Source organism: Zootoca vivipara, chromosome 2 (assembly GCF_965207765.1).
Source record: "Zootoca vivipara chromosome 2, rZooViv2.hap1.1, whole genome shotgun sequence".
In the NCBI taxonomy this organism is placed as follows: Eukaryota; Metazoa; Chordata; class Lepidosauria; order Squamata; family Lacertidae; genus Zootoca; species Zootoca vivipara.
In genome coordinates this window covers 2581609-2608088 of record NC_142584.1, presented here as the reverse complement: position 1 = coordinate 2608088, position 26480 = coordinate 2581609, and the positions used below count along the sequence as shown (strand labels likewise).

The window sequence follows — 26480 nt, the reverse complement described above, 5'->3', positions numbered from 1 at the left end:
TTTTGTTTTAAATACATATTTTAATACTTGATACAAAACACACACGCACCCCCCAAAAAATAAACAAGTAAAGAAACAGTAACTTCGATCTAAGCGGCAAAATATTTTCATCTGTTAAATTAAAAGTCGCTCCCATAGAAAAGCTACAATTCACAATTGTGTAATTGTTTTTTTTTTACAAAACAAAATTTAAGCTCGAAAAAGGAAAATAGTTCCCCCCTCCAAATTCATTTTTAAAAATTTTATTTATACAAAACAAAGGCCGAAGTTGGTTGGTTGGTTTGAAGTGCACAGGGGAGGGGGAGACAGCGTGAACTGTACAGTATCTACACAGTGCTTTTGCATAATCCGTCAAGATTCTCAACCAGACATGGGGGCAGGTGGTGGTGTACGTGGGGCGTGGAGCGTTTTGGTCGTTCAGAGATGAAGGCTGTAGTGTGTCTGTTTGCAGGGAGGGGGCTAGAGAAGCAGATGCAGGGGCAAAGCTGGGCCAAACTCCTCCTCTCCCTGGGCAAGGACCTGAGTGTTCTTTTGAGGATTTCTATAAAGGTTGCTTTTTTGTTTGTGTGTGTAAAGGGGGGGGGTGAGAACGTGAAGCCCTACCAGTCCCAGGAGCCCAGCCAGAGCCAAGGAGAAGAGCAGGTCCAACTCACCAGCCAGGCTTCACCTTGTGGCCACACTCTTTCAGTAGCGTCTCAATGGAGGCGGGGGGGGGGGAGTGTGGTGGGGAGTGAATGAATTGCTGAACTATGAAAGAGAACGAATCCTCCCTTCAAAAATGTGGCTTCTTTTTCCTTATTGCTTTGTACCTTTAGCACAGGGGCCAGGATCTTGTCTGTGTTTTTGGCAAGGCAGAGAAAGAGAAAGAGACTGATTCTTGTATTAAAACCCTGAGCTGGTTCTCACCTGGGTGCTAAAGCGCACACAGGTCTGAGGTAAGGTGGGAAGTGAAAGGGCCATGATGTCCTCTTCCTGGAGCACACGGCCCTTGCTACTCCTGCTGAGGTTCAGAGATTTAACCGGGGGGGGGAGGGGAATCTCGCCAGCGTCAGGGGAAGGGGAGGCCACTACACAGCAGCAAGGGACTCCCCGTCAGATCATTGAAAGAAAGAAAAAAAGCTTCCAAGAAGCGCTATGGGTGTGTCCAGCTCTAGTGCTCCTTTTGCTCCCATCCCAGCCCTTGCTCCCACCCACCCACATCCCAAAACAAATGCTGTGACCAGAGATGCACCTTGTGCTTTCAGGGGTCCCTTTTAGGAGAGATTCAGGGCCCAGGCAACTGGTGAAGCTACAACACATTCACGGCTAAGGCGCAAAGAGCCCAGCAGCAGCAGCAGCAGCAGCCGATCCTCTTGCTGGTATTTCCCTCCCCTTGCCCCATGTCCAGGGGATGGGCACCAGAGATTAAGGGGGGCTGGGGGGGAGAGAAGACAGAGGTGTCCTAAGCTCTGATCGCTTAGGAGTGAGGGGGGGTGGGTCTCTGGTTCAGGCGGTGCTATGTGGGCAGTTTCCTCCTCCTGTTTTTCACGGGTCGGCCAGGCCGTGGCCGACGAGCAACAGTGTAGTCAACCTAACAGAAAAAGAGAACGAGAGTGAAGGGGGTGTTTAAAGCTTAGTTTACTAAGTGGGCAGAGCTCAAGAGGCAGGAGCTGCATCTAGACCAGTGCAGGGGACGCTCCTGTTATAAATAAAGTCCATTTATTTCCAGGGTGTAAAAAGAGGGAAGGGGTGTGGAAGAAGGCAGGCAAGGGCAGCAGGCAAAATGCCCCATAAAACATGCAACAATAAAACTTAACTCTGCAGTGGGTACTAAAACTAAAAGGTATAGCTAAGGCAAGTTGGGACAGCCCTAGTCCACTGATAATAGTAGGAAGGGTGGGAATAGGATGGAGTGCAAAAGAAATCCATTCCTGGGTCCAGGCAGCAAACTAAGGGAAGGGTAATAGCTCAGAGACAGAGCATATGCTTGGCATGCTGAAGGTCTCTAGGCTTCTACCACTGAACTGTGAGCCTCCCATTAAGATGAGGGCTGATGATGTCTCTTTCTGGAGAAAACTCTCCTCAGCTTTGGGGTTGTAACAGAAAAGCTCTTGCTAATTCTCCTTGCCAATTGCTGAAACAAAAAACTGGTTTGTTTCAGAGGGTTGATGTGAATATGAACACATACTGAACACCCAATACTCTGTCCTGCTGGCAAAACTGAACAGTAGCAGAGTGGAAAATGAGACGGATTTTGGCAAGAGGTGGGAAGGGTGAAGCAGTCAATGCAGGTGTCATTGGAGCTGGCAGAATGGGACATGACAACCAGCCTTGCCAATGGGGCACAATCCAGTTCTCCAGCACAAGCCCCACTGAAATGAATGAAGCTTTCCCAGCAGAGTGTGGCAATGGCTACTTAGTAGATTGCAGATTTTTCCCCCTCATGGAAATCCAGATTCCTATAAATGTGTCCTTACAAGAATGACATAATCCTACCCATCTCTGCTGTTGAGATCATCTTCAACAGCCCTATTCCATCTTTCCTCCCTTTTCTGGGCTTGGACACAAGGAAGTCACTTCTGCGCACTGTCACCAGAGCAATTATGTCGGCCACTGCTCCAAATAGTTTATCCCTCTTGACAACAAAGAGGAAAGGCCTTTATCCTCTAACTTAGGGCAAGCTTCCAATGGTCCTCCAGCTGCTTTCATAGTCCCTCAGTGCCCTGGAGTCTCCCTCCCTTGGGAATTTCCCCTGGTGACTTCATCAGCTTCCTGTCAGCTTCTTTTGGTCCTGCTGCCCTGTGGTTTCAGGGATGATGTCCAGAGAACCAGACTTATCCCAGCCTCTGCCCTTCCTGGGATGTGCTGACATTGCTGCCTCCTCACAGCTCCTTCTCTGGGCTTGTCCTGTTGATGTCCAGTGATGCGTGTGTTGGCCCATTTGTTCTAAAAGGCCTTTGGACATGGAGATAATGGCTGGCAGGGGGAGAGGTATGATGGCTTGTGCTGCTGTAGGTACAGGTTTCTACCCAGTTTTTGTGCACACAGCCTTGAGCTTAAAATACTTAAAATTATCATGTTCTAAGCTGCCTTAAGCACTTTCAAAAAGTGACATGGAAATGTTTTAAACAAAGACAATAAAATCACCAGGGCATGGGAGTGATAATGTAAAATTGCAGGGCACCTTGTAACTCTTCACTTTTAGATGAATTTGCATTGCCTTTGCTCTGGTTGTTTTGTCTTTTGCTCATCTCCAAAATATAGAAAGCTTTTTGATCAATTGTTTATTTTAAACTGAAAACACAGAAATCCAGATGAAGCCAATGGACACCAGAGGCCAGACTCTTCCATTTGCGGCACAATCAGATCCACACAGTGTATTGATATTTTTGCTTTTCAAAAACAGTAAGTGCTTTAAAGGAAATGATTATCTGAAGACATAAATTGTGGCAATGAAGTGGGGGGTGGCCACTTGTGCATTGCCCCCAAAAAGGAAAGGCATCACCCGCACCACCAAAAAAAAGGGACAAAAGAGGGCACATGTGCAAAAAAATTTGCAGGTGCTGATGAATATGTACCAATGCAAATTTAGGAACTACTGTAATTGAAACAGAAATACACCTTGTCAGGGTGGGAAAGACACTGATCATGTGACCTGTGTGTGCCTGCTCAGTCGGCTGTCCAGGTCCCAGCCTTCCATGCGCAATTTCAATGCAATTATCTTCTAGAAAATCCTGTTAGGAGAAGCCTCCTTACAGTTTCTCATCTTTAAACTGGCCTTGGACCAGACCACCCTTCACCCAGAGGACTGACCCACAATGAAGCTACAGGGGAGCAGCAAGAGGAAGACCCGGGGTTAGTCTGACAGAATACAGGCCATTGCCCTTGTGTGTAGCAGGGATGGTGGCTGAGAGAGCAATGGCTTCTCTGCTCTATTACACCTCCTTGGTGCCATCCAGTGGTGTTTCCCTGTGGCCCAAAAGGTCTATTATGCTCTAGGACCCAGGGAGCAGCTTAGAGGAACTCTCACTGGCCTTCTGTGACCTTGAGAAGCACTTTGCCAAGAAAATCGTTTGCCTCTGCTCTGACTTGGGTGCCACGCGGGATGCATGAGGTTGTGACTTGTGGTTGTTCCCTTGGCCTCTCTTTCACCCCAAGCAGTTGGTTGAGTCTTTGCAACCTACAAACGTGGACAGGAGGCTTGGAGAAGTGCATGGGTGTGATGCATGGGCTGTGTGTGGTGTCCAGGCACACGGGAAGAGGGAGAAAACAGCCTTGCTGCAAGACAGATTAGTGCCCACCACTCTGAAGGAGGTGGCGGTGGGGTGGTACTTACCAATGGGCTGGGCCCTGGATCAGCACTGGGACCCCGGATCCGTGTAGCTTCAGGTCGGGCGCTGGGCCGGGCACCACTGCAAAAAAACAGGTGGATTAAAGAGAAGGAAGAAGCTTTCAGTGCCCCCCAACCTTGCTCTAGGTTCCGCCATGAGCCCCATCCTTTCTGGGACATGGTCCTCACCTGCTTTTTCTCCTCCGGCCACGTCGGGCTGGTCGCCTTCCAGGAGGGCCCTGCAAGAAGGATGACTGGAAGGTGAGCATCTGCATCTGCATCTCCGCCCCCCCTCCTGCTCCCAGAGTCCTTGGAGCCATCCATTTGTCCACTCAGCTCCACCCAGTTTGTCCATCTTCCAATCCCTGGACTCCTCAGGACCATTATGCAAAGGGCACTTTGAATATCCCACAAGGCTCATGCGCTCCCCTGACCTCTTCCTACCAAGTGGCCCTGAAGAGCTCTGTCAGTTTTAGTTTCATAACAAGCTAACTTCAAACTCACTGACTTATTAAACTGGGCCGTCTTTTAAAAACCAGAATCCCCAGTTTCAATGTAATGCTGAACTGAGATAAAAGTCAGATGATGGACACCCTCTTCCTGGCTATGCAAGGGTGTTGGGAGTGTGAGAGTGAGTGTGAGTGTGCAAACCCAATGCTTCACTCAGACTTGTTGAGGCTTCTGTGTGAAGCTCCCTAGCAGCCACACTGAACACTGTTGCAGCTCAGCCTGGAGCAGGCCCTTCATAGCCAATGCTGAAGCAAGGGCTCATACCAGAGGCATTCCTTATGCTGAAAACAGCATTAGAAGTGTGTTGGTGCGCAAAGGCCTCGGGTCTACGTAGTCCAACTCAGATGGCCAGCAATATGGCGGAGCCATCCCATTTGTCCACAGCATCAGGAAAGCAGGAGGCAGCTTGCCTTTGAATAGCAAGGGGGCCTTGCAAGCTGTGCTTCCTCCCCCACCCCTTAGCCAAGTCAGGGTGGAGCCCATTTCCCAGTCACCCCCTGACTCCCTGTCCCCCTTGTTTGGGCACCTGACGTACCTTTATCTCCTGGACAGTAAAAGCGCCCGCTTGGCTTTCAGCACTGCTGGCCACCATCTCCCCGTTGCAGTGCCAGGCAGGATGGGACGGGTGCCCTGCGCCCAAGTCAGGAAGCTGGCCGTTGAAGTGCCGCCTGCCCCTGCCCCGCCCGCCCCCTCGCCGTCCAGACTTGCCGCCCCGCCCTGGCCCCCGAGGGAGGCTGCTGCCAGAGTCTCCGTTCAGGTCTTCTGTGCCACGACGGGGCCGCTTGAGCGGGGAACACGAGCTGTTGGCCTCCTGCCCCAGGGGGGCCTCCTGCTGTCCTTGCCTGGCTGGCTCGAGGGCTCTGGGCGGCTCTAAGGCACTTGTAGGGGCAGCGTCCGTGCAAGAGGGGGGCAATGCAGTGTTGTGGCCTGGCTCTGTCTCTGCTGCAGGGGCCCCACTGGCCAAGGCTGGGGCTGGGGCTGGAGCTTCACTCGGTTGCACGGACTTCTCTGGGACACCAAAGCTAGAGCTCAGCTGGCAAAAAGAGACAAGACAGCGGAGGAAATCCGTCAGAACTGTGCAAAGACTGCTTCTCCAAAAGCATATTTAAATTGACTTCTGCTGAGTCCATTAAAGCTGGCCTCAGTATTCAAAACATTTGTCTTTTCAGCAACACCCTGTGTTACCTACTTCCCAAAGTCCAGCGGTGGGGAACCTGTGGTGTTCCAGAAGATGTTGGACTCCAACTCACATGAACCCTGACTGCTGGTCATGCTGGCTGGGGCTGATGGGAGCTGGAGTCCAACAGCACCCAGGGAGTGCCTACCCCTGCTCCCAAAAGTACAGTGGCTCTACTTTCCTGCTTCAATTGCTCCTCTCACCTTGCTTCTTTTTAATCCTTCGCCATCCCTGTGAGCCAGCCTACTGGACAGTGTTGGGCTTTGGCTAAGGAGATCCAGGGTCTAATCCCCACTCTGGCCTAAAATACATGTTACATGTAAACACACGTGAACAAGAGCCTGATGGGTGGCAACTCCCCACCCTCACACTTCTGATCACCCTTACTGAAATCAGCTTTTCCTACTAAAACAGCTATTAACTACTGTCAATTATGTACTTGCCCAGGCCTTGCCCCTGGCACTCACTTTTCACCTCACAGAGTTGTGAGGATGCTACCAGGAAGTGTGTGTGTGTGTGTGTGTGTGTGTGTGTGAGAGAGAGAGAGAGAGAGAGAGAGAGAGAGAGCGCACACAACTTGGTGAAAAGATGCAATTTTAAAAAATCTCAAGCATAACACTCCTAACCCATCCTATAACATTCTGAAATAGCCCAAATACTGCAAAGTAAGCAATGCTAATGCAGCATATTAGTGAGTCTAAAAAACACTCATAAGCATTTTCCCCAAGTACTGAATCTGGGGTGTGTTTCTGAATGATGCCTTACCCTTGGAAGCCAGACACAGCCCTCAGCTCTCCACTTACTTGCAAGCTCTGGAGGAGGCAGGCCAGGGGGTTGGAGGCTGCCAACAGGGGCAGCTGTCCTTGGAAAAGCTGGAGTCCCAGTGGCCCTTGCAGGCTGGGTGGCAGAAGCGGCTGCTGGGCCTGGAGAAGAGGGTTTCCAATCAACGAGGGGCCGGAGCCTGGGTTCAGCCCTGACAGGTCACCTGCATGGTGGAAAGAAGGAGGCCAGGCTGTCAACAACCACCCCCAAGGGTGCTCCAAGGTGCCTCACTGCAAGAGCTGTCACAGCACCTGTTTTCATATGTTCTCTTCCCCTGCCCAATATATACTGACTAAAGGGAACAGGATTGTCCCTCCAAACGGGTGAAAGGGACTTCTGCACATACACCTGCTGTCAACTGCATTGGAATAATTTAGACATGCGCAGCTGCATGTGCATAGAGCTCTTCCACACAGGCTTCAAGGGCCTTCAAATACTTCTGGAATCCAAAGCCTGAAAACAGCCCAAAATAACAAAAATATGGGGGGGGAAGCCTCTTGCCCTCAAGATCTTGCTGGACTACAACTCCCATCATCCCTGATCCTAGGCCATGCTGAGAGGGGCTGATGGGAATTGGACTCCAAACTTCTGGAGGGCCTCAGTTTCCCAGCCTCGGATCAAGAGGGAGAATGCAAGTAAACTGAAGTCAGAGGGGTGTTTCCCCATCACTACCTCAATGAACTGACTGGGTGACCTTGGCCACATGTTTTTTATTGTCAGTTTGGCTCCTTTCATGGTTTCTGTTGCCGGGGGTGGGGTGGGGACCAGACCCTTTTGATGCGCTACTATGTGGAGCATTAATGAATGCCTAGTATCAGAGTGGCTGTGATTCCTTTTCAACTAGAGGCCCAAATAATAAAACCAGAATGGGTGGAAGGGCTGACAATACAAAGCTTTAAAAGCAGGACTATTTCTTTCTGCTGTGACACAACTACATCCAGGCCCTGTTCAATCCTGGTTCCACCGATTCGGACATGTTAGTATGTGGCTGCATCTCCTACTAGCCCCCCCCCCCTGTCGCCCTGTCATGCCTTAATTGCTTCGCCTTCCTATGAGTTGGCCCTGCAGAAAGAAGGGGTTTAACTGACCCAGAAGTGTGGTGCTCAGCAGGGGGTTCACGAGGTGAGGCATGAGGGGGTGCAGCCGCCCTGAGGTGCTGGGGGCGCCCTCAGTAGTCGTCGATGTTGCGCTGGTGGAGGTAGGTGCCACAGGAGTGCTAGCCAGGCCAGTCTGGGGGAGAAAAAGCAGCGGAGGGTGAGGTGGAAGCCAAGGGGCAGGGCAAGCCCAGCAGCTGGTTTTGAGAGAGCTCCCGAAGCCTGTTGCTATGGCTCAGTGTTGCCGCATCCCACCCTCTGCAGAATTTCTGTTCTTCTGGAGCAGCCATGCTTGCTTCTATCTGTGCAATAGGGCAGGTCAGCTGAGCCTTCAAATGTCGATCTCATTATCCATTATTAGTTCCTGGCATTCCATAACACTACAGCATGACCAAGGAATGAGACCCAGACACAGGGCACTAGGAGCAAGGCAGGCATGTAGCCCCCAGTCCCACATGTATATTGGAGAGCTCTTTGCTTACTAGCCCCTCGCTAGAGAGTTAATGCCTGCTTGCCTTCCTTTGATGCTACACTTGGGGTGCTATTTTGGTGAGGGCAGAGCTCTGCCTCCCATCCCCAGACGCTGGATGTCCCAGCACTGACTGGCAGGGATTCTGTGGGCAGAGTTGCACTGCACCCCTCTATAGTATTTGAGGTGTATAGAATCACTCCAATTCCACCCACATGGCAATGGACAAATTATGGAAACTCCTTGGGCCATGGGTGTTGTTTATGCGCCTCTGCAAAGTGGCACCATATAAAATAATAAATGTTCCATCATTGCAAGCCCCATGCTTCCTGTGGCTGTCATCTCCTCCTCCGACCTGCTTTCCTAAAAACAGCTTTCAATCTGTGACCACATTGCAAAATGAGCCAGGCATTCACTAAATACAGTTCCTTCCATTCCACCCACCCTCCTTCCCAGTGCCCTGTGAGAGGACACCTTCCTCTTAAAAGGAACAAGCAGCCTCCGGCAAATCCCGCCTACCGTTTTCTTACCTGTGGGGGTCCTGGCCCAGGTTCAGAAGGGCCTAGGCTGGTCGCCAACAGTGCTGAGTTTAAAGCTAGGACAGCTGGAGGGGTGGAAAGTGCTGGGAAGAGCAGGGGCTGCAGAGTTTCATGGAGGCCGGTGAAGGGCTCCAGCAGGGGCTCAGTCGCGGCTGCCTCCCTCTCCACCTCACACGTCACCTCTGGCAGCCCCAGCAGCGATGCCAGGAGTCCGCTTGGTTGTTGCAGCAAATCCAGGCTGGGCAGCACCAGAGGCAGCAAGGAGTGCCCCTCGGGGTCCCCTTGCAGGTTCAGGGGGGGCAGTGGTGTCTCTGGGCCCAGGGTCAGCGAGAAGGGGAAGGAGCCCAGTGGGAGCAGCCCAGGAGGTAGAGCATTCCCAAAAGGCAGCGCCTGCTCCTGTGCCAGGAAGGGGAAGGGATCGGGGCCCGAGGCCACAGGGCAGCCCAGGCCCCCGCCTTCCATTGCACTGGTGGGGACAGTCACAGGGCTGGCTGCTGGCGGGGCTTTGGGAGTCAGAGGTGAAGCGGAACCGGCACCTAGAAAGGGACAAGAAAGGCACAGACACTGAGGAAGAGCAACACGGTCGCCTCAAGGACTCTCTCTTCCAATACACTGTTCCATGTTTGCTCTTTCCCAGAAGGACTTGTTTAAAAGAGGCCCACTAGCGGCCTGGTTTCCATGTATACTCAGAAGGTGATCGATCCTGCTGAGCTCAACGGAACTTATTCCTTCGTTAAGCATGTGCAGGACTGCAGACTTAATAGGCACGTAATTCGCCACCTTCTTTGCAGTTGTGTGGCAGGCAAAATTCAACAGAGGATGCTTAGCTCAGCATGGAGCTGCCGGCACCTCTACCTTTTTTGCCATGCAATTATTTCAGGTTCAAGAGACCAGCGCCCTCCCCACCAACCCATGGAATTATAATAATCCTGTTTGTGAGGCATCAGATAGCCAGTCCGGCACTTAAAAGTTCAGTGGCCAATGAAGTCTTCTGTGACACTGTAGATCAGGCATCCCCAAACTGCGGCCCTCCAGATGTTTTGGCCTACAACTCCCATGATCCCTAGCTAAGAGGACCAGTGGTCAGGGATGATGGGAATTGTAGTCCAAAACATCTGGAGGGTCTAAGTTTGGGGATGCCTGCTGTAGATCACCTCCTGAGACACCACTATCCAGCCACTCAGTTCTGTTCGGCCCCCCATTGGGGTAGCCAATCTTTAAACGCCCCCAGAAAGCTCAATCTGGGGTTCTTCTGGGGGGCCGCGTTGCTCTCGCAGCTCCCCCCTCCCTCACAGAGCCAGGAACCTCAGAGCTCGAGGATTCCTCGCCGATCAGCGATGGCGGTAGACCGGAAGTCCCAGAGGCTGTCATTTTCCTGGTTAGCTGACACCACTACACTCTTCCTGACTCTTTTGCTAGCACTTGCACCATGCTCCACCTACAAGATGATGAACATCAAATAATTCTCAGCATCCGTCATAGCTCAGCTGCAGAAAAATACAAGACTTTGTTTCTACTGGCTTCCACGCTGGGTATAGGATGAAGATGAAGTTGATGCAGTGGAAGACAGGAGGGACATTGTACCTTGTGTCATGGGAGGGGCCACAGCACAATGGCAGAGAACATATTCCGCATGTAGAAAGCCCCATCTGAAGACAGGGCTGGGAAAGACCTTCTTTGGAGGTCTTTAAGCAGAGGCTTGACAGCCATCTGTCTGTCAGGAATGCTTTGGTGGTGTTTCCTGCTTGGCAGGGGGTTGGACTGGATGGCCCTTGTGGTCTCTTCCAACTCTATGATTCTATGAAAGTGCTGTATCCGGACCCTAAGAACTGCAGCGATGAAAAATGCTGTCCTCACTAAATTCCATCTTCTGCACAGCTATTAGACATGCAGGGGCTCTCTCCCCTCCTTTGCACCTGGTTACTCTAAATGAAGCTCCTCTTAATACAACATCTGCTGCACAGCTGTGTGGAGACAGCATTAACCAGTTCCTTGGCTGGACAAGCAATACTGTTCCGTGAGCTACAGAGAAGGAAAGAAAAGATTGCCCACTGCTAGCATCCAAGGTGTGCAAGCAACCTTCTGCACATTGCTGTGCTTTCTTGGCAGCATCCACCTGTGTGGCTTTTTTGGCCATGATGGGAGGGATCCCTGATGCTAACATGCTTTGCTGCCAAGTTCTGGGAGTCAGTGGTGATGCCCCTTGGGACTGCTGGGGTGGAAGGAAGGCAGCCCAACAGCAGGTAGAGCCAATGACAGGCAGAGGCCGCTAATACCTTCATTCTCCCTGCAAGAGCAACACTGAGATGGAGGAGGCTAGCAGGCAGTACCACGCCCTAAACTGGATAGACCAGCCTCCACTGCCATGAATCTTTCTTCTTCTGGATGCTAAATAGCAGACACAAAGAAATCTCTAAACCAAAGAGTGGTTTGCAGAGTAAGTAGGCAAGAGGTTAATCAGCGTCTCCCCCAGGGTGATCCTGCTGAAAAAAAAATCCTCCTTCCTTCCAAAGCTACTAAGTGCCTCAGGAGGGATGCTCCCATTGGCAAATGTGCAGGAAGGGTTGTTGTTTAGTCGTGTCCGACTCTTCGTGACCCCATGGACCAGAGCACACCAGGCACTCCTGTCTTCCACTGCCTCCTGCAGTTTGATCAGACTCATGTTGGTAGCAGGAAGGGACTGCCTTGTTTTCATAGACTGTACATAAACTGCTCTTTGAGCTTTTTCAGCTAAGGAGTCAGTTTAAATAAACAGATAAAAAAAATACCAGTCCAGATTATTTGTCCATACAGCCCACATTGTCTATCCTGGCTAGTGATTGCTTTCCAGGGTCTCAGACAGAGAGGTCTTCAATGTCACCTGATACCTGCTTTTCTTTTTCTTTTTAACTGGAGGTGCCAGGAGTTAACCTGTGGCATTCTGCATGCAAACTATGTCCTCGATCCCTGAATTATGGTCCCACCCTAAGTGGGAGCAAAGAGGCAGCAAAATTTTCTAGGCACCGGCTAGAAGCAAACAGCCAACTTTTTAGGCAGAAGCGGCTACTGGGCACCTGGATTTTTTGTACCCCCATGTACAGGGTTTGGTTTTTACCCCAAATCTAGCTGAATTAGTGGAAGGGAGCTTAACCCTTTCCCTACAGGCAATTTTCCTTATCCAAGTGCGTCGGAAAACAGAAATCCAGTACATACACAATGCAAAACAGCTGGTGAGATTGGGGGGGGGGCTGATTTTGATCAGGAAAACTGTCTGAGGGAAAATGTTAAGCACCTTTCGGCACCACTGCTGCTCCAGTCAGATGCAGAGCCACCTACAACCCCATTAAAGAACAAAAAAACGACAAGCCTGGTTTGGCCCTGAGAAATAAAAGCTAGCATGATACTAGTTACTAGATTTTAACTGAGGCAAGGCTTGACTGAGGGGAACATTCTCACTTGCTGTTCACACACAGCGAGGCTGTAATCCCAATGCACTTGTACCGAGGAATAACCACATTCGACATAGCAGGCCTTGCTTCTGAGCAAACCTGAGCTGCCTGCCACTACCTTACAACAGCTGCTTAGGGTGGAAAGGCTGTGGCTCAATGCAAGTGAGGCAAGCCTGGGCTTCAGCCAGAACCTGCTGAACTACAATTCCCATCCTATTGGCCATGCTGATTGGGGCTGATGGGAGTTGTAGTTCCACAACATCTGGAGGGCCACAGGTATCCCCATCCTCGGCTTCAGCCACCTTGGAGGAAGGAGACATATAGCAGACACCTCGCTGCCTCCAGGGGTGAGTTTTCACTCAGTCTTTGCAGCCCTCAGAGGAGCTTGCCTCTGTGAAGGGCATCACCCACCTACAGACGCACAGGCCTACCTGGGGTGCCGTGTGATCCGAGCGGGGAGGCAGGTGGTTTTGGCTGTGGGGGGCTCCCTGAGATCTGTTCAGAAGACGCCGAGGCCAGCTGCCCAAAGAGGCTGAGGAGCTGGCTGTTGAAGTCCTGGAAGGAGGGCAAAGAGCTGGGGCTGTCGCCAGCAGGGGTCGGGGACACCAGTGGGAGGCCAGGGGAGGCCAATGAGCTCACGGGGGGAGCAAGCAGGCTGAGCAGGGACGACAGCGGCTGAGCCGGAGCCCCGGAGCTCGGGGGTCCATTCTTGGCCTCCCCTGCTGGCAGCTGGTCCCGAGGCCGGGGGTGTCGGGTCGCCGTCTCCTCCGGATGGGCGAGCCCAGCCTGCCCCACCGAGTGGGAATCCTTGAGCAGGCGCAGGACGGTGGGAGAGCGGCGCTGCCGCCTGGGCGCTCGCCCGCCCACCATGGACAGTAGCAAGCGGCTGGGTAAAGTGCTGGCAGCCAGCTCGTCGGGACGCCCCCTGCTGGCTAGCTGGGCCTTGGCGGCTGCACTCAACAAGCTGCTGGCTGGGAAGGAGCCTGGGCCCTGAGGATGGAGGAGCAGCAGGCTGGGCGGTCCTTTGCCTTCCGGGGCAGCTCCTAAGGGCACTGAGGGCAGGTTATTGCTGCTTTGGTTGGTTAAGGCATTAGCTGGGGCCGCTGCGTCCAAGCCGGGGGGCCTGGCAGCTGGGCGCTGTCCAGAGAGGCCCTGCTCTGAGGAAGCTGAGGAGTGCCGAGAGCGCTGTGGGGACGGCTCGGCGCTGCCTGCCGGTGATGAAATGGAGGAGAGGGTGGTGGGGGCGGGTGAGCCTGTGGTGCTAGTCTGAGACCCCAGAGGCACCGGCCGGCTGCTCCAGGGGCCGCCCTCCTGGCTGGACGCCGCCTCATCTGGAGGGAAGAGGCAGCTGGAAGAGTAGGGCCGGGACAGCGTGTCTGAGAGGGCCTTGCTGGGCAGGAAGGGACCCCCAACAGCACTCAGTTCAGTTGGGAAGGACGGCCGGGTGTTGCCGTTGGTGGTGGCAGGCAGGCGGCCTGGGAAGACATCCCCAAAGAGAGTGTTGTGGTGGCGGGGGAAAGGAGAGCTTGGGCTGGACCAGGTGTTGCCATAGCGATCAGAGGGGCACTGCTGGTAGAGTTCAGGGCCCTTCGCCAAGGTGGCGGAGGCTTTGCTGGGAAGCATCTGCTGTGGGCGACTGCTGGGCCCTGGTGTGGTTGGGTGAGGCAGCTGCATCAGGCTGGGCCCTGGAAACAGATAAAAAGGCAAGAGGTGCAAAAGGCAATCACTGCAAAAGCAAACGGCATGGGCCTAAGCAAAGTTAATGTTTCATAACTATATACTTTGTAAACCACTATCTTTGCATTAACTCATGAGGTGGCAATGCAAGTGATGCGTCTGGTGGTACTGGATGATGTGGAGCAGATACAGAAGACAAAAGATACAAAAAAAAATGTTTAAGATAAAGCTGATGTCAAATACATTTGGGACATTCCTAATTCTTCCTTGGGGACGTTGTTCAACAGTTATATTGGCATTGCCCAAATCTGTGCTGTCTGAAGCACAATTTTTCTCACTGTTGAGCTACATGTGACTTTATATTACTTGTAGTGTGAAAGGATAAAAGTTACGGTATATCCCACTTTAGGAGTATCCAGTGTTACTTGTTTTTCTTTTACTTTACATAATCTCAATAACACAACAACAATAAACATACAAAAACATAGGATACAAATAATTAGAGGGCCATTCCCCCTGTGTCTCTATAGGGTCGTTCACACATTACACTGAATATTGGTACAGGGTGTCTGGACACCGCAGTTCAAGAAGGATACTGACAAGCTGGAACGTGTCCAGAAGAGGGCAACCGAAATGGTCAAAGGCCTGGAAACGATGCCTTATGAGGAACGGCTTAGGGAGCTGGGCATGTTTAGCCTGGAGAAGAGAAGGTTAAGGGGTGATATGATAGCCATGTTCAAATATATAAAAGGATGTCATATAGAGGAGGGTGAAAGGTTGTTCTCTGCTGCTCCAGAGAAGCGGACACGGAGCAATGGATTCAAACTACAAGAAAGAAGATTCCACCTAAACATTAGGAAGAACTTCCTGACAGTAAGAGCTGTTCGGCAGTGGAATTTGCTGCCAAGAAGTGTGGTGGAGTCTCCTTCTTTGGAGGTCTTTAAGCAGAGGCTTGACAGCCATATGTCAATAATGCTTTGGTGGTGTTTCCTGCTCGGCAGGGGGTTGGACTGGATGGCCCTTGTGGTCTCTTCCAACTCTATGATTCTATGATTCTATGTGCAAGTGCTTGTGTGAAAAGAGTGTACCCTTGCTGATTTGTACAGCTCAACTGCTGTGGACATAGGTATACAAACTGCACACGCACAGAATATTACATGCAAATAACTTTATGAGCATACAGATCAAATATTTGTGTACACAGGTTGAATTTGATGTGTGAGCACCCATCTAAGCAGGTCTCCTAAATGGAAGACAGCCCAGAGCAAATGACCCACACTGGGGTTGAATAGGCTGGCTGGCTGGCTGGCTAAGGCAATTCCCAGTCACTAGCGCTGGTCAGGTTTACAGTGCTATCAAAAAGAACAGTGAAGGAATATGGCCCCATGCAGGAGAACAGAGTTACCTGGCCCCAGGTGCGGCAGGTTCAGGGGTCCATGGCTCTCCATGCTGCGGTACAGCGTGGCCATAGCCACAATTTTCCGCCGGTGGTTGCACAGCTTGGTCATGTCCTCGTCGCCCTTGCTTCCTTCACTCCCTGTCACCATTGCTGCTGGGTCGAAGTTGAAAACCTAACCGTGACGGGGTGGGAAGAAAATACTTAAAAACAGGAGGGCACCTGACCAGCCCAGGGGAACGAGGTGTTAAAGAGAGACTGCAGTGGGAGTCAGGCCATTTCTTGTGGTCCAAGTTAGAATCAGTGTGGTGTAGTGGTTAGAGTACTGGGAGTACTAAAACCTGGGAGACCAGGGTTCAAACCCCCTCAGCCAGGAAGCTCACTGAGTGACCCTGGGCCCGTCACTGCCTCTCTGCCTGATCTACCTCACAGGGTTGTTGTCAGTGCTATTTTTCTAGAAAAAGAGGGGCCAGAACTGGCCATAAACACCTCCCTTGTTCTTTTAGAAAGGCAATAGTGCCCAACTGAGAGGTGCTGGAACCCACCTTAAGAGGCCCAGGATGGCCTAGTGGTCAAGAATGATGGGGATTGTGGTCAAAGGTGCCCCAACCCTGTTTTATATCCTGCTTGGCAGGGGGTTTGACTGGATGCCCCTTGTGGTCTCTTCCAACTCTATGATTCTATGATTCTATATCCACCCTTCCTCCAAGAACTCAGAGAGAAGCATATATGGTTGTGCCCTCTGAACTACAACCCAGTGGTGGGGGGTTAGGCTGAAATTTTGAATGACCCAAGGATTCCCAGTGAGCTTTGTGGCTGAGCAGGGATCTGAATCCTGCTTTCTCCAGTCCTAACGCAGCATACTAATGATGACTGTTACCTTAATGACCCTATAATGCAAACTTGTGCTGATTCTTCCACTAATTCTTCTCCGCATACAGTCATCCTTAAAGCAAGAAACTAGAATGGAGGGTCATCCCAGTGGGTGGAAAGCAGCTGACCTTCAGAGCAAAACAGAAGCCCACAAAGCTCCAACCTAAATTCTGCACCAGCGGAGACTGAATCCTGAAACTTGAATAAACTGTGCAAATCAAATCAATCTGCATACAGTTTGCAGAATTAATTCTGTCTGTTAGCCCTGGGGCAGAGGGACAAGCAAAGAGCCACGGAGAACACAAAAGCAATGCCCCTCCTCCCAACCCTCTGACGTCTTAGTCATCTCCCCTCTGCCTTCTTTCTCCAAACACTGTTCACATGTTTTCAAATGTGTCTTTGCATCAGAAAGGACTAGTACCTTGTTCTTAAAAAAAATGAAAGCTGAGATTCTTAGGGTGCCAAAGGCAGACTGATTTCCACATGTGTGTGGTGTGCTTGCTCACAAGGGGAATACAAACAGCTCTGGTTACAACTGTCCCCTATGCAGCAGGTGGCTCTGTCCAACCACAAAGGAGAAGAAACAATTGACTATTGGGTCATCTAGCTCAGTATTATCTACACTGGCTGTGGTTCTCCAGGGTGTCGAACAGAAGTCTCTCAGTTCAGCCCTGAGGATGCCAGGATGCCAGGGATTGAACTTGGGGCCTTCTGCCTGAAAGGCAGACACTCTACTTCCTGAGCTACGGCCCTTTCCTTTCCTGGAAAGGCAACTTCCCTTGAAATGAACAGCAGCAGCATGTGTGCCAGGTGTGTCCTGGGATGCAAGCTCAGGTCACACAGAGTGAATGTGAGCAAAAGCCCTAACTTGGGACTCTGTGTGAAGTGAGGATGCACCCTGGAATTTCCCCCTGCATGCAACATGCAGAGGTTCTTTGGCAAATCACAGTTGACTCGGAAGAGGTTTCCCTGAGGTGGAGAGCTGGAAAGCCACTGCACTGTGAAGAGCTAGGAATGTGCTGCTGGCAGAAGGGAGGCCTGGATGCCCTGCCAGCTTCTGCTGCTGCTGAATGACAAGATCTGACCCCAACCAAGCCACACACACACTTTCTGTTCCTTTCCAAAATAGCTACTGGTGCTTAGTATGGTGAACATGTCCCCGTTCACAGATCTAGCATGCTGCTCTTCAAATTAAAGGGCAGAATTTGGCAGAACTGTAGAGGGGTCAGACCTTTTTCTAGCCTGAGGATCACGGAGCTGGAATGCCCAAGCCAAACAGGGCAGCATCCACCTCTACAGCAGAAAACTCTCTGTTGTATGTACTCTCTGCAAGCTGTATTCTGCAGCCTTGAGATATTGTGCAGATTAAGCCAATTTGCCTTTTTTCTTGTTTTGCCTCATTTAGTCTTCCCATAGGGAGCAGCAAGGAATTATATGGCACTGGAGCCCTGTCCTTAGACCAGCAGAAATCTTATCCCACAGCCCCCCTTCTCCCACTTTCTGAGAATCAACCAGGCTCTGCTCTTATATGTTTAAGTGTGCCTTTGCAACAACTTGCTTTAAAAAGGCTGGAAGTCTTTAGGACTTCCAGCAATTCTTTTCAGCACTTGTGCAAAATTGCAGCATCCACACCACACTCCCCATATTTAATTCCCTGTAGTCTACCTCCACTGTCTGAGGCAGGATGCTGGGAATAGCAAGTGGGAAGAGGGCTGTTGCACTCAGGTCCTGCTTGTGAGCTTCTCACAGGCTTATGGTTGGCCACTGTGAGGATGTTGCACTAGATGACTGGTTTTCTGTATCCCGTTTCCGGGGCTAAATTACAAAGCTGTGGAATGAGCTACCACAAAGAGGTGCCCCCCCAGCCTACGTCTCTGTCCCAAATGGGCACTCTGCAAAAAGCAAGAACGGTAATGGTGGTAGTGCTGGGCTGGGCTGGTGGCCCTTTGCAAGTCTAGGGTTCCCAGCAAATGACCAACTCTTCCGTTTTCTGGAATGAGGCCTGGCCACTTGCGGAAGAAGGGCCATGGCTCAGTGGTGCAAGAGATGCTTTGCATGCAAAAGTCTTGTCATCTCCAGGTCAAGTTGGCAATGTCCCATTCTCAGAAAGCTCTGGAGAGCCACTGCCAATCGGTGCAGAGCACAGTGAGCTGGATTGGGCCCATGGGCTGACTCGGTGTAACACATCCTCCAAAATTCCTACTGTCAACCTATGTTCTCCTTTTGTTATTCTCACTACTTAGGCGAAGGTTGAAAACCTCCAGGCCAGAGTCCACTGCTGGTGGCAAGCACAGTTCTGGTTCTCTCTCCCAAGTTCTGTACCTTATGCATGTTGAGGGGACACTCCAGGCCACACTTGCATGTGCCGTCCGCCAGCAGGTATGCACGAGTCTGCTCCAACGAAGCCAGGCTTGTGCCGCTGGGACTAGGGGGCGAGGGGAGAAAGAAAGAAAGAAAGGAAGAAATGTCAGGGGACTAGTACACCAGGGGGATGAACAAGAAGCTCACCAGATATTGTTGTCTGCATTCATCTGTCTCCAGAGACAATGGAGTGCACCTCCGAGGGTGAAGTCAAAGCGTTGTGTTATCAGCAGCAAAGTGCAAGCCTGGACACTGTGTATGGGGCTCCTAAGCTGCCCAGACAACAAGACCCCTCCTCTCGGCCTCACTGATGTGCTTCAAAGGAAAGCAGAGCAATACATTTGGCACCAGCTTGGCTGCAGGAGTTGCCAGAAGGAGGCATACAAAGCGCTACCCAACCGTCTTTGGGACTCCACTCCGGATTTGTGTAGGGTTTACTCCTTAGCCTTTTCTTCTCCTGAAGATTTCCCACAAGGCCGTGCAGGTTTAGGATCCGAGTTTCCCTTCCCCTAGATGAGCCCCATCTGCCCCATCACCAGATAAAATGCCGGGCTTACCTGATATAGCGCACTCCGCCCTCTTCCACCATGCGCTGCCAGCCCACAGGCACAGGTGTGACTGCCAGGCGCCCACCTCGATCCACAACAGAGCAATCATTGCCGCCATTCATTGTGCTCCCTCAGCACTTGGGCACCTGAAAAAAAAACCGGAGGGTCACCGAGATGGCAGGCACAACCACCTTGCCTGGAGAGGGGTGGGGAAGGAAGGAAGGAAGGAAGGAAGGAAGGAAGGAAGGAAGGAGGGAGGGAGGGAGGGAGGGAGGGAGGGCATGTAACAGAGTTGCAAACATCTCAGGCCAAAGCTAAGCTGGGAATGGTGCAGCCTAGTTGCACAAGCCACCTGATAGCATGGAGCTTACTTTGGTCTAGGGCAGGCATAGGCAACCTTGGCTCTCCAGATGTTTTAGAACTACAACTCCCATTATCCCTGACCACTGGCCCTGTTAGCTAGGTATCATGGGAGTTGTAGTTCCAAAACATCTGGAGAGCCAAGGTTGCCTATGCCTGGACTAGGGACTTTAGCTGTCTCTGTAGAACTGTCAGCCACCCTAGAAAATGTGGCATCAGATTTTGCGTCATCACCTCTGAGCCCCCCCAACACACACACACACACACGCACACACACACACCCCTACCTCCCTGGTGGACATACTGGAAAAACGAAAAAAGATAGACACTGATTCTTTGCTAGCCTGCAAAGCTCTAGGAAAGCTATGTCACCAGCAGAATCACACAGCAGAGTCCTTGCAGGACTGTACCTCTACAATTTGCATGTGGAGGAATCACTGTACAGAGGGTTTAGAGGGCAATTTTTGCTTTGTTTTTAAACATAGGGGAGCATTAAGAAACCCTTGACCTCCCCTGCTACCACTTGCCATCTGAAGTGATACAGTCCCACTGGGACTCTGCGACATGATTCTTTTCAACACAGAGATCAGTCTTTAGAGGAGGCACTGCAGACTGGGATCACTGAGCAGCAACAGGACAGAGGAGGCAAACTGACAAGTGGCGGGGGGGCAGAAGAGGGAGGAAAGCACAGTGGGTGGGACAAATAGTGACATAGCAAGGGGGCTTCAGATTAGAAGAGAGGCATCAGCATGATGTGGGAGGCTCAGGACTGTGGAAGCAGGGTGTCTGAGGTGAATCGGGGAGTCAGGCGTTGCATTCCCCAAGCCTGTCTGTCTGTTTCCTTTGCCCCCTCCCAACACTCCCTGGGCAGCTCTGACCTACTAAACTCCACCAGGAGGGAGCTGTGAAACTGCAAACAGCTGGCTGATCCTTTAATCCCAGATCTGCTCTGCCAATGGCTCCTACCTGCTCATGGCTGCAAACCTCACAGCAGGCGGCAGTAAGAGTGGGCACGATCCCTTCAGGCACTCATAGCCTAGCAGTCTCTCTTCTGGGGTCCAGGTGATGTCCAGTGCAGTGAGCTCACACCCACTCTGTGGCCATGCTAGCCTACACCTGGAATGGAAGGAAGACATTGCCATGAGAGAGAGAGGAGATTCCCCATGACAGAGACCGTGTGGGCCCAAGGCATTTGCTAAAGACAAAGACAATGCTCAAGGCCTGCCCATTTCACTAGGGCCTTTGTCAGGTCACCAAAACCCCTCATTGAGCTCAGAAGGTAGTCAAGCAAAGACTTCACCTGTAAAACGTAACGCACCTGATCACATCCTGGTCAACTCATTGCTAATCATCCTGGAGTTAAGACAACAACAGCCCGCCCACCCCGTTTTTGAAATCCCAGTTGCTATGGTGGATTAGGATTTCCACTTCACCCACCTTGCAAAGAATGGCAGAAGGCAGACACCCTCTTCCCACTCTGACTGCAAGTACAAGAGACTGGATGAAAGGGTATAAAGGGAAGCGAAGCCATGTGAAACCCTGGAGGACCCATGTGGAGACCCACCTTTGTCCACCTGCCATCCCTCCTTCCCTCCAGGCAAAAGCCCTGGTCTACACATTCAGCAGAATGAGATAATACCGTCCCCCAATATAAACATGTCTTTTCAAGTTGAAAGTTGGCACATTTAGCCCAGCTGCTGCCATGCTAGCTTTCTGCTTTCAGGGAGTTGTTTATGGAGGGGAGCATTCATAAATGTCACCTGCCACCTCAGAGCTTTCCCCACCTTATTCTACGGCACCAGGTCAACATTTCCAGAGAGGGGGGGGGGGTAACTAAAAGGCAGGAGTCGTGCCTACTGATCTGGAAGACGCCACCCTTTACTACATTGGTGAGGCAACTTTTTCAACACAAGGGCCATATTCCTTCATGAGCAACCTTCCAGGGGCTGCAGGTCAGTGGCATGGGGGCAGGCAGAGGCAAAAAGTGAATGAAGCCAGCAGCAAACATGAGCAGAGCATCAATGCAATTCTTACTTCTGTGCAGCAAACTACATTCCAGACAAACCCCAAAGTTTTCTATGCACCAGGGATAGGGACACTCTCCAGATGTTGCTGGACCCACCCAACACGGCCAATTGTCAAGGATACAAACAATGTATGTATCAGCACCATATTGAGGGCGCCAGGTTCCCCATCCCTGCTGTAGCACATCCAGAGGCACCTCTTCCATCCAGGCAAGCATATAGTTAAGGTACCTTCCAGCCTGGCGACAGTACTCAAGGAGGGCATGGAGCTGCACTGGTGAGGGGCATGGCTTGGGAGTGTCCTGAGGACCAGGAGTGTCTTATTTGGTCTCCAGGTTGGAGGTTCCCCATGCTCAGTCAAATTATGCACAAAGTTAAGCTACAGACTTAGTCCCACCTTGTGGGACTGAAAAGGTGTCGTGATGGCCATCAAGTTGGATAGCTTTTAAAAGAGGAGCAAACAAAATCATGGAGGCGGTTGGAGGATGGATGGCGGCTAACAGATTGAGGTTGAATCCTGACAAGACAGAAGTACTGTTTTTGGGGGACAGGGGGCGGGCGGGTGTGGGGGACTCCCTGGTCCTGAATGGGATAACTGTGCCCTTGAAGGACCAGGTGCGCAGCCTGGCAGTCATTTTGGACTCACAGCTGTCCATGGAGGCACAGCTTAATTCTGTGTCCAGGGCGGCTGTCTACCAGCTCCACCTGGTACGCAGGCTGAGACCCTACCTGCCCGCAGACTGTCTCACCAGAGTGGTGCATGCTCTGGTTATCTCCCGCTTGGACTACTGCAATGCGCTCTACATGGGGCTACCTTTGAAGGTGACCCGGAAACTGCAATTAATCCAGAATGTGGCAGCTAGACTGGTGACTGGGAGCGGCCGCCGAGACCACATAACACCGGTCCTAAGAGACCTACATTGGCTCCCAGTACGTTTCCGAGCACAATTCAAAGTGTTGGTGCTGACCTTTAAAGCCCTAAACGGCCTCGGTCCAGTATACCTGAAGGAGCGTCTCCACCCCCATCGTTTAGCCCGGACACTGAGGTCCAGCACCGAAGGCCTACTGGCGGTTCCCTCACTGCGAGAAGCAAAGCTACAGGGAACCAGGCAGAGGGCCTTCTCGGTAGTGGCGCCCGCCCTGTGGAATGGCCTCCCATCAGAGGTCAAGGAGATAAACAACTACCTGACATTTAGAAAACACCTAAAGGCAGCCCTGTTTAGGGAAGTTTTTAATCTGTGATATTTTAACGTATTTTGGTAATTGTTGGAAGCCGCCTAGAGTGGCGGGGGAAACCCAGCCAGATGGGCGGGGTATGAATAAAATAATAATAATAATAATAATAATAATAATAATAATAATAATAATAATAATAATGGAGGATACTATCACCGGCTATTAGCCATGCTAGCTAGATTCTTGCTTCACTATCGAAGCCAGTATGCCTCTGAATACCAACAGAGCCGATCCTATGTTTTTATCCCTGCTTTGCTGCAGGATATTCTGCAATGTAGCAGAAAATTACCAGGTGAATAATAATATTTATTTATTTATTTCCCATCCATCTGGCTGGGTTTCCCCAGCCATTCTGGACAGCTTCCAACAAAATATTAAAATACAATAACCTGTCAAACATTAAAAGCTTCCCTAAACAAGGCTGCCTTCAGATGTCTTCTAAAAGTCTGGTAGTTGTTTTTCTCCTTGATATCTGATGGGAGGGTGTTCCACAGGGCGGGTGCCACCACTGAGGAGGCCCTCTGCCTGGTTCCCTGTAACTTGGCTTCTCGCAGCAAGGGAACCACCAGAAGACCCTCAGAGCTGGACCTCAGTGTCCGGGCAGAACGATGGGGGTGGAGACCCTCCTTCAGGTGAAGCTTCAGCCCTTACTGCAGCCTCACACCATGCGCAGATGTCATACAGCTGGTGTTCAGGTACAAAGGGTCAGAGAGCATAAGAGGACAGCAGCCTTACAAGTCAGTTCAAAACAGTTAGTGCCCGACAAAATGCCTGCAGGTTACTAGCCCATCTGCTCACACAAACTTGTACTACAGTTTACAGACTATATTCACCTGCTTTGATAAAGCTTCTCTGGCTGGTTCCCTGGAGGCAATTCTTACACACCCCAGACAGTCAGGAAAATTGTTATTTAGAAACTGGGAAATCTAAGCCCATTAAGACAGCTCTGAATTAGAGAGTAGGCTGTAAAGGTAAAGGGACCCCTGACCATTAGGTCCAGTCGTGACCGACTCTGGGGTTGCGCGCTCATCTCGCATTATTGGCCAAGGGAGCCGGCGTATAGCTTCCAGGTCATGTGGCCAGCATGACAAAGCCGCTTCTGGCAAACCAGAGCAGCACATGGAAACGCCGTTTACAGGTCAAATACCACCTCAGAGCAGTCTTAAAACCCTAATGGCAAATAGAAATCAACATTAGGGTTGCCAACAGGAAAACCAACAACAGTATTGCCTTTAAAAGCTGCTTGATATGCAGAAATCAGCAGAGAAAGAGCAGAGCAACCATGGATCAGTGTAAAAGTTGACAACCCTAGTCACCTTGAACAACTCCAACTGAACATGTCAAACTCAGAAACCCAGGAAAGACATACCAGAAAGGGTTAATAATAGAGGCAGTAGCATGCCAACAACTGGTTCCATCTCCTGCCACTCATTGGTAGAGCCAGATGTGGGTGTGGTTAAGCCACAATAAAAATCAAACCTCCTACCTCAAGCCAACTAGTTATGGGAAGGCTAGTGGAGGGGAGAAGGGAGAAGGCTAGCTTGCTCAACTGAGGGATGCTAGCTTGCTCAACTTTCACCCTAGAAAGTTGAAACAGTAGGAGAGGGGAAACATTTCTCCCTTTCAGAGTGTTGTATGGTATTTACCGTGCATTTTCTGAGAAAGCAGGGAGTGAATTTTTATCTCAAAAACACCAAGAAGGAAAGAGGGGAAACTGGAATGATAGCAAAATGCCCTCCTTCTTTAATTAAGCAGGATTTGTCTCTCGAGACGGACAGATGCCAACATTATTTGTAGCAGCCATTGAGACTAGGTGCAGCATAGAGGGAAACCAGCATTCTGCACCCAGGAAAGCTCGCTGTGGGAGGAACTGTTGGGAAGAAACAGCCAGGTCCTCAAATGACAGCGCACTGGAAAATGCTTAGAGCAGAATCCTATTCTGACCTGTGGCGAGAGAATGGGAAAGTGAATATTATGCTACTGGCACAGGGTAACCCTGGCTGTTTGATATGCTTCATTGTCTAGTTATGTGATCTGGCTCTTCTAAAATGGCATGCATTTTCAGTTCAATGGCATGTGGAGAAAAGGGTAGGCCTCTCATGTATTGTATTGCTGGTACTCTGATTATTGAAATACAAGGCCAGGTCTGATTATATTCTGCAAGGTGTTGGATATTCTGTTTTTACCATTTTCAACAAATGCACATCTAGAATTTGCCCAAAACCACGACACAGACCAGAAGCAGAGGAGATTCAAACACAGCTCTTTTGTGATACTAGCATACACTTCAAACCTATTTTGAAAAGCCCTGAGATACCTTGAGGAATGAAGCAGCATAAACTAGAGACAATAAGCCTTTGCTATTAATTGCCACTGCCTGGATCCATGCAAGCCAGTCCCCTTCAGCAGGAACCAACTGCTATCCAAATGTCCCATTTGGACATTTTAGGTACCCAGAAGTTTCCATGTTAGATGAGCAACAAGCAGGACAACAATATGACAGAACTTGTAAAAATATTGGCAGCAGTCCATCGTGAACTGGTGAGCAGCCAAGGGCAGTTGTGTGATTTGGAGCAAAAGACCCTGGGCTTGGAGGGGTCCCATGTCCTACTCTGCTTCAGACTTGCCACAGTGACCACAAGAAAACATATACACCTCCTATTTCAGTCTGAATTATTCAGGAAGCTGCAGGCTGTTAAGCAGTCCCCTTTTTGTGCACTTAATACCTCTGAAATCCCACCACTTCTCAGCTCAGAGACTGGGGGGGGGGGGCAGATTCGGATTGGATGAGCAGCTCTTTCCTTACCACCACACCCCCATTCAACAAGATCTGAAATTTATCAACACAAGAATGGGAAATGTGCAGAGACCCAGTTCCTGTCGATGTGTGAGCCCTTTTGTAGGAAATTATAGTTGTGGTTGATCACCCTTGCTATCCAAAAGAACTTGCCACCTGCTGTTGGGTGTCTGAAAAGTGGGGAGGGGGGAATCAAAAGTAGGGGCGGTGCTTCTAACAGTGTTGGCCCTACTCTTTTCCTCCACCACAGCAGCAGCAGCTGAATTGGGCAGAGTGAGGCCTGGACACCGTCTCCACCTCAAAGGAGGCAGAGGGCAACCAACCCCTTTCCGACCTTAGCAGTTCGTGCGTGCATCCGGATTTCTGGTGGCTGGGAAGGTGCCTGTTGGAATCGCCGCCAGTGATTTCATCCCGAGCTTCTCCCCCTTCACTGCAAGGAGAGCTGCCCCCCAAGAGGCGGCCGCCAAGTCGCCTTTTCTCTCCCCCCACCTCCCCGCTCTGAATGCGAAAGCTTCCATAACTCCGGCAGAAGTTTGAACTGTCAAGAGGAGCTGGCGGGGTCGGTGAGGGGTGGCCAACTGGCTCGGCTCTTGGCGCTGGCGGTCCCCTTGCCCGTGCCAAATGCACCACCCGGCGCGGCGGCTGAGAGTGCCCGGGGCCCCCTTTGGCACTTACCTCGGTTCATGATGCCCCTTCCCCAGCTGCCGCTGCTACTGCTGCTGCTGCAGGCTCCAACTTGTTTCCCCGCCCCTCCCGGGGCCTAAGGGTGGCGCCCCCCGCTGCGGCGGGTGCTGGGTGGGTGGGGGGTCAGGTTGCAGGGGATCGCGGGTGCTCTCCGCCCCCACCCACCCCCAGCGCCT

At 51.2% G+C, this 26480-nt stretch overlaps 1 protein-coding gene across 1 annotated transcript; it reads right to left on the bottom strand.

Annotated features, from left to right (window-relative positions):
• Window positions 1–26480, bottom strand: MBD6 (methyl-CpG binding domain protein 6). Its single transcript, XM_035102437.3, has 13 exons — window positions 26296–26480; window positions 20530–20679; window positions 19213–19349; window positions 18617–18719; window positions 15431–15596; window positions 12780–14033; window positions 8912–9456; window positions 7907–8048; window positions 6800–6981; window positions 5355–5852; window positions 4499–4548; window positions 4316–4391; window positions 1–1570 (listed from the first exon to the last, which is right to left on the bottom strand). The coding sequence occupies exons 3-13, from the start codon at window positions 19323–19325 to the stop codon at window positions 1496–1498; spliced, it is 3204 nt and encodes a 1067-aa protein (XP_034958328.3). The 5' UTR covers window positions 19326–19349; window positions 20530–20679; window positions 26296–26480; the 3' UTR covers window positions 1–1495.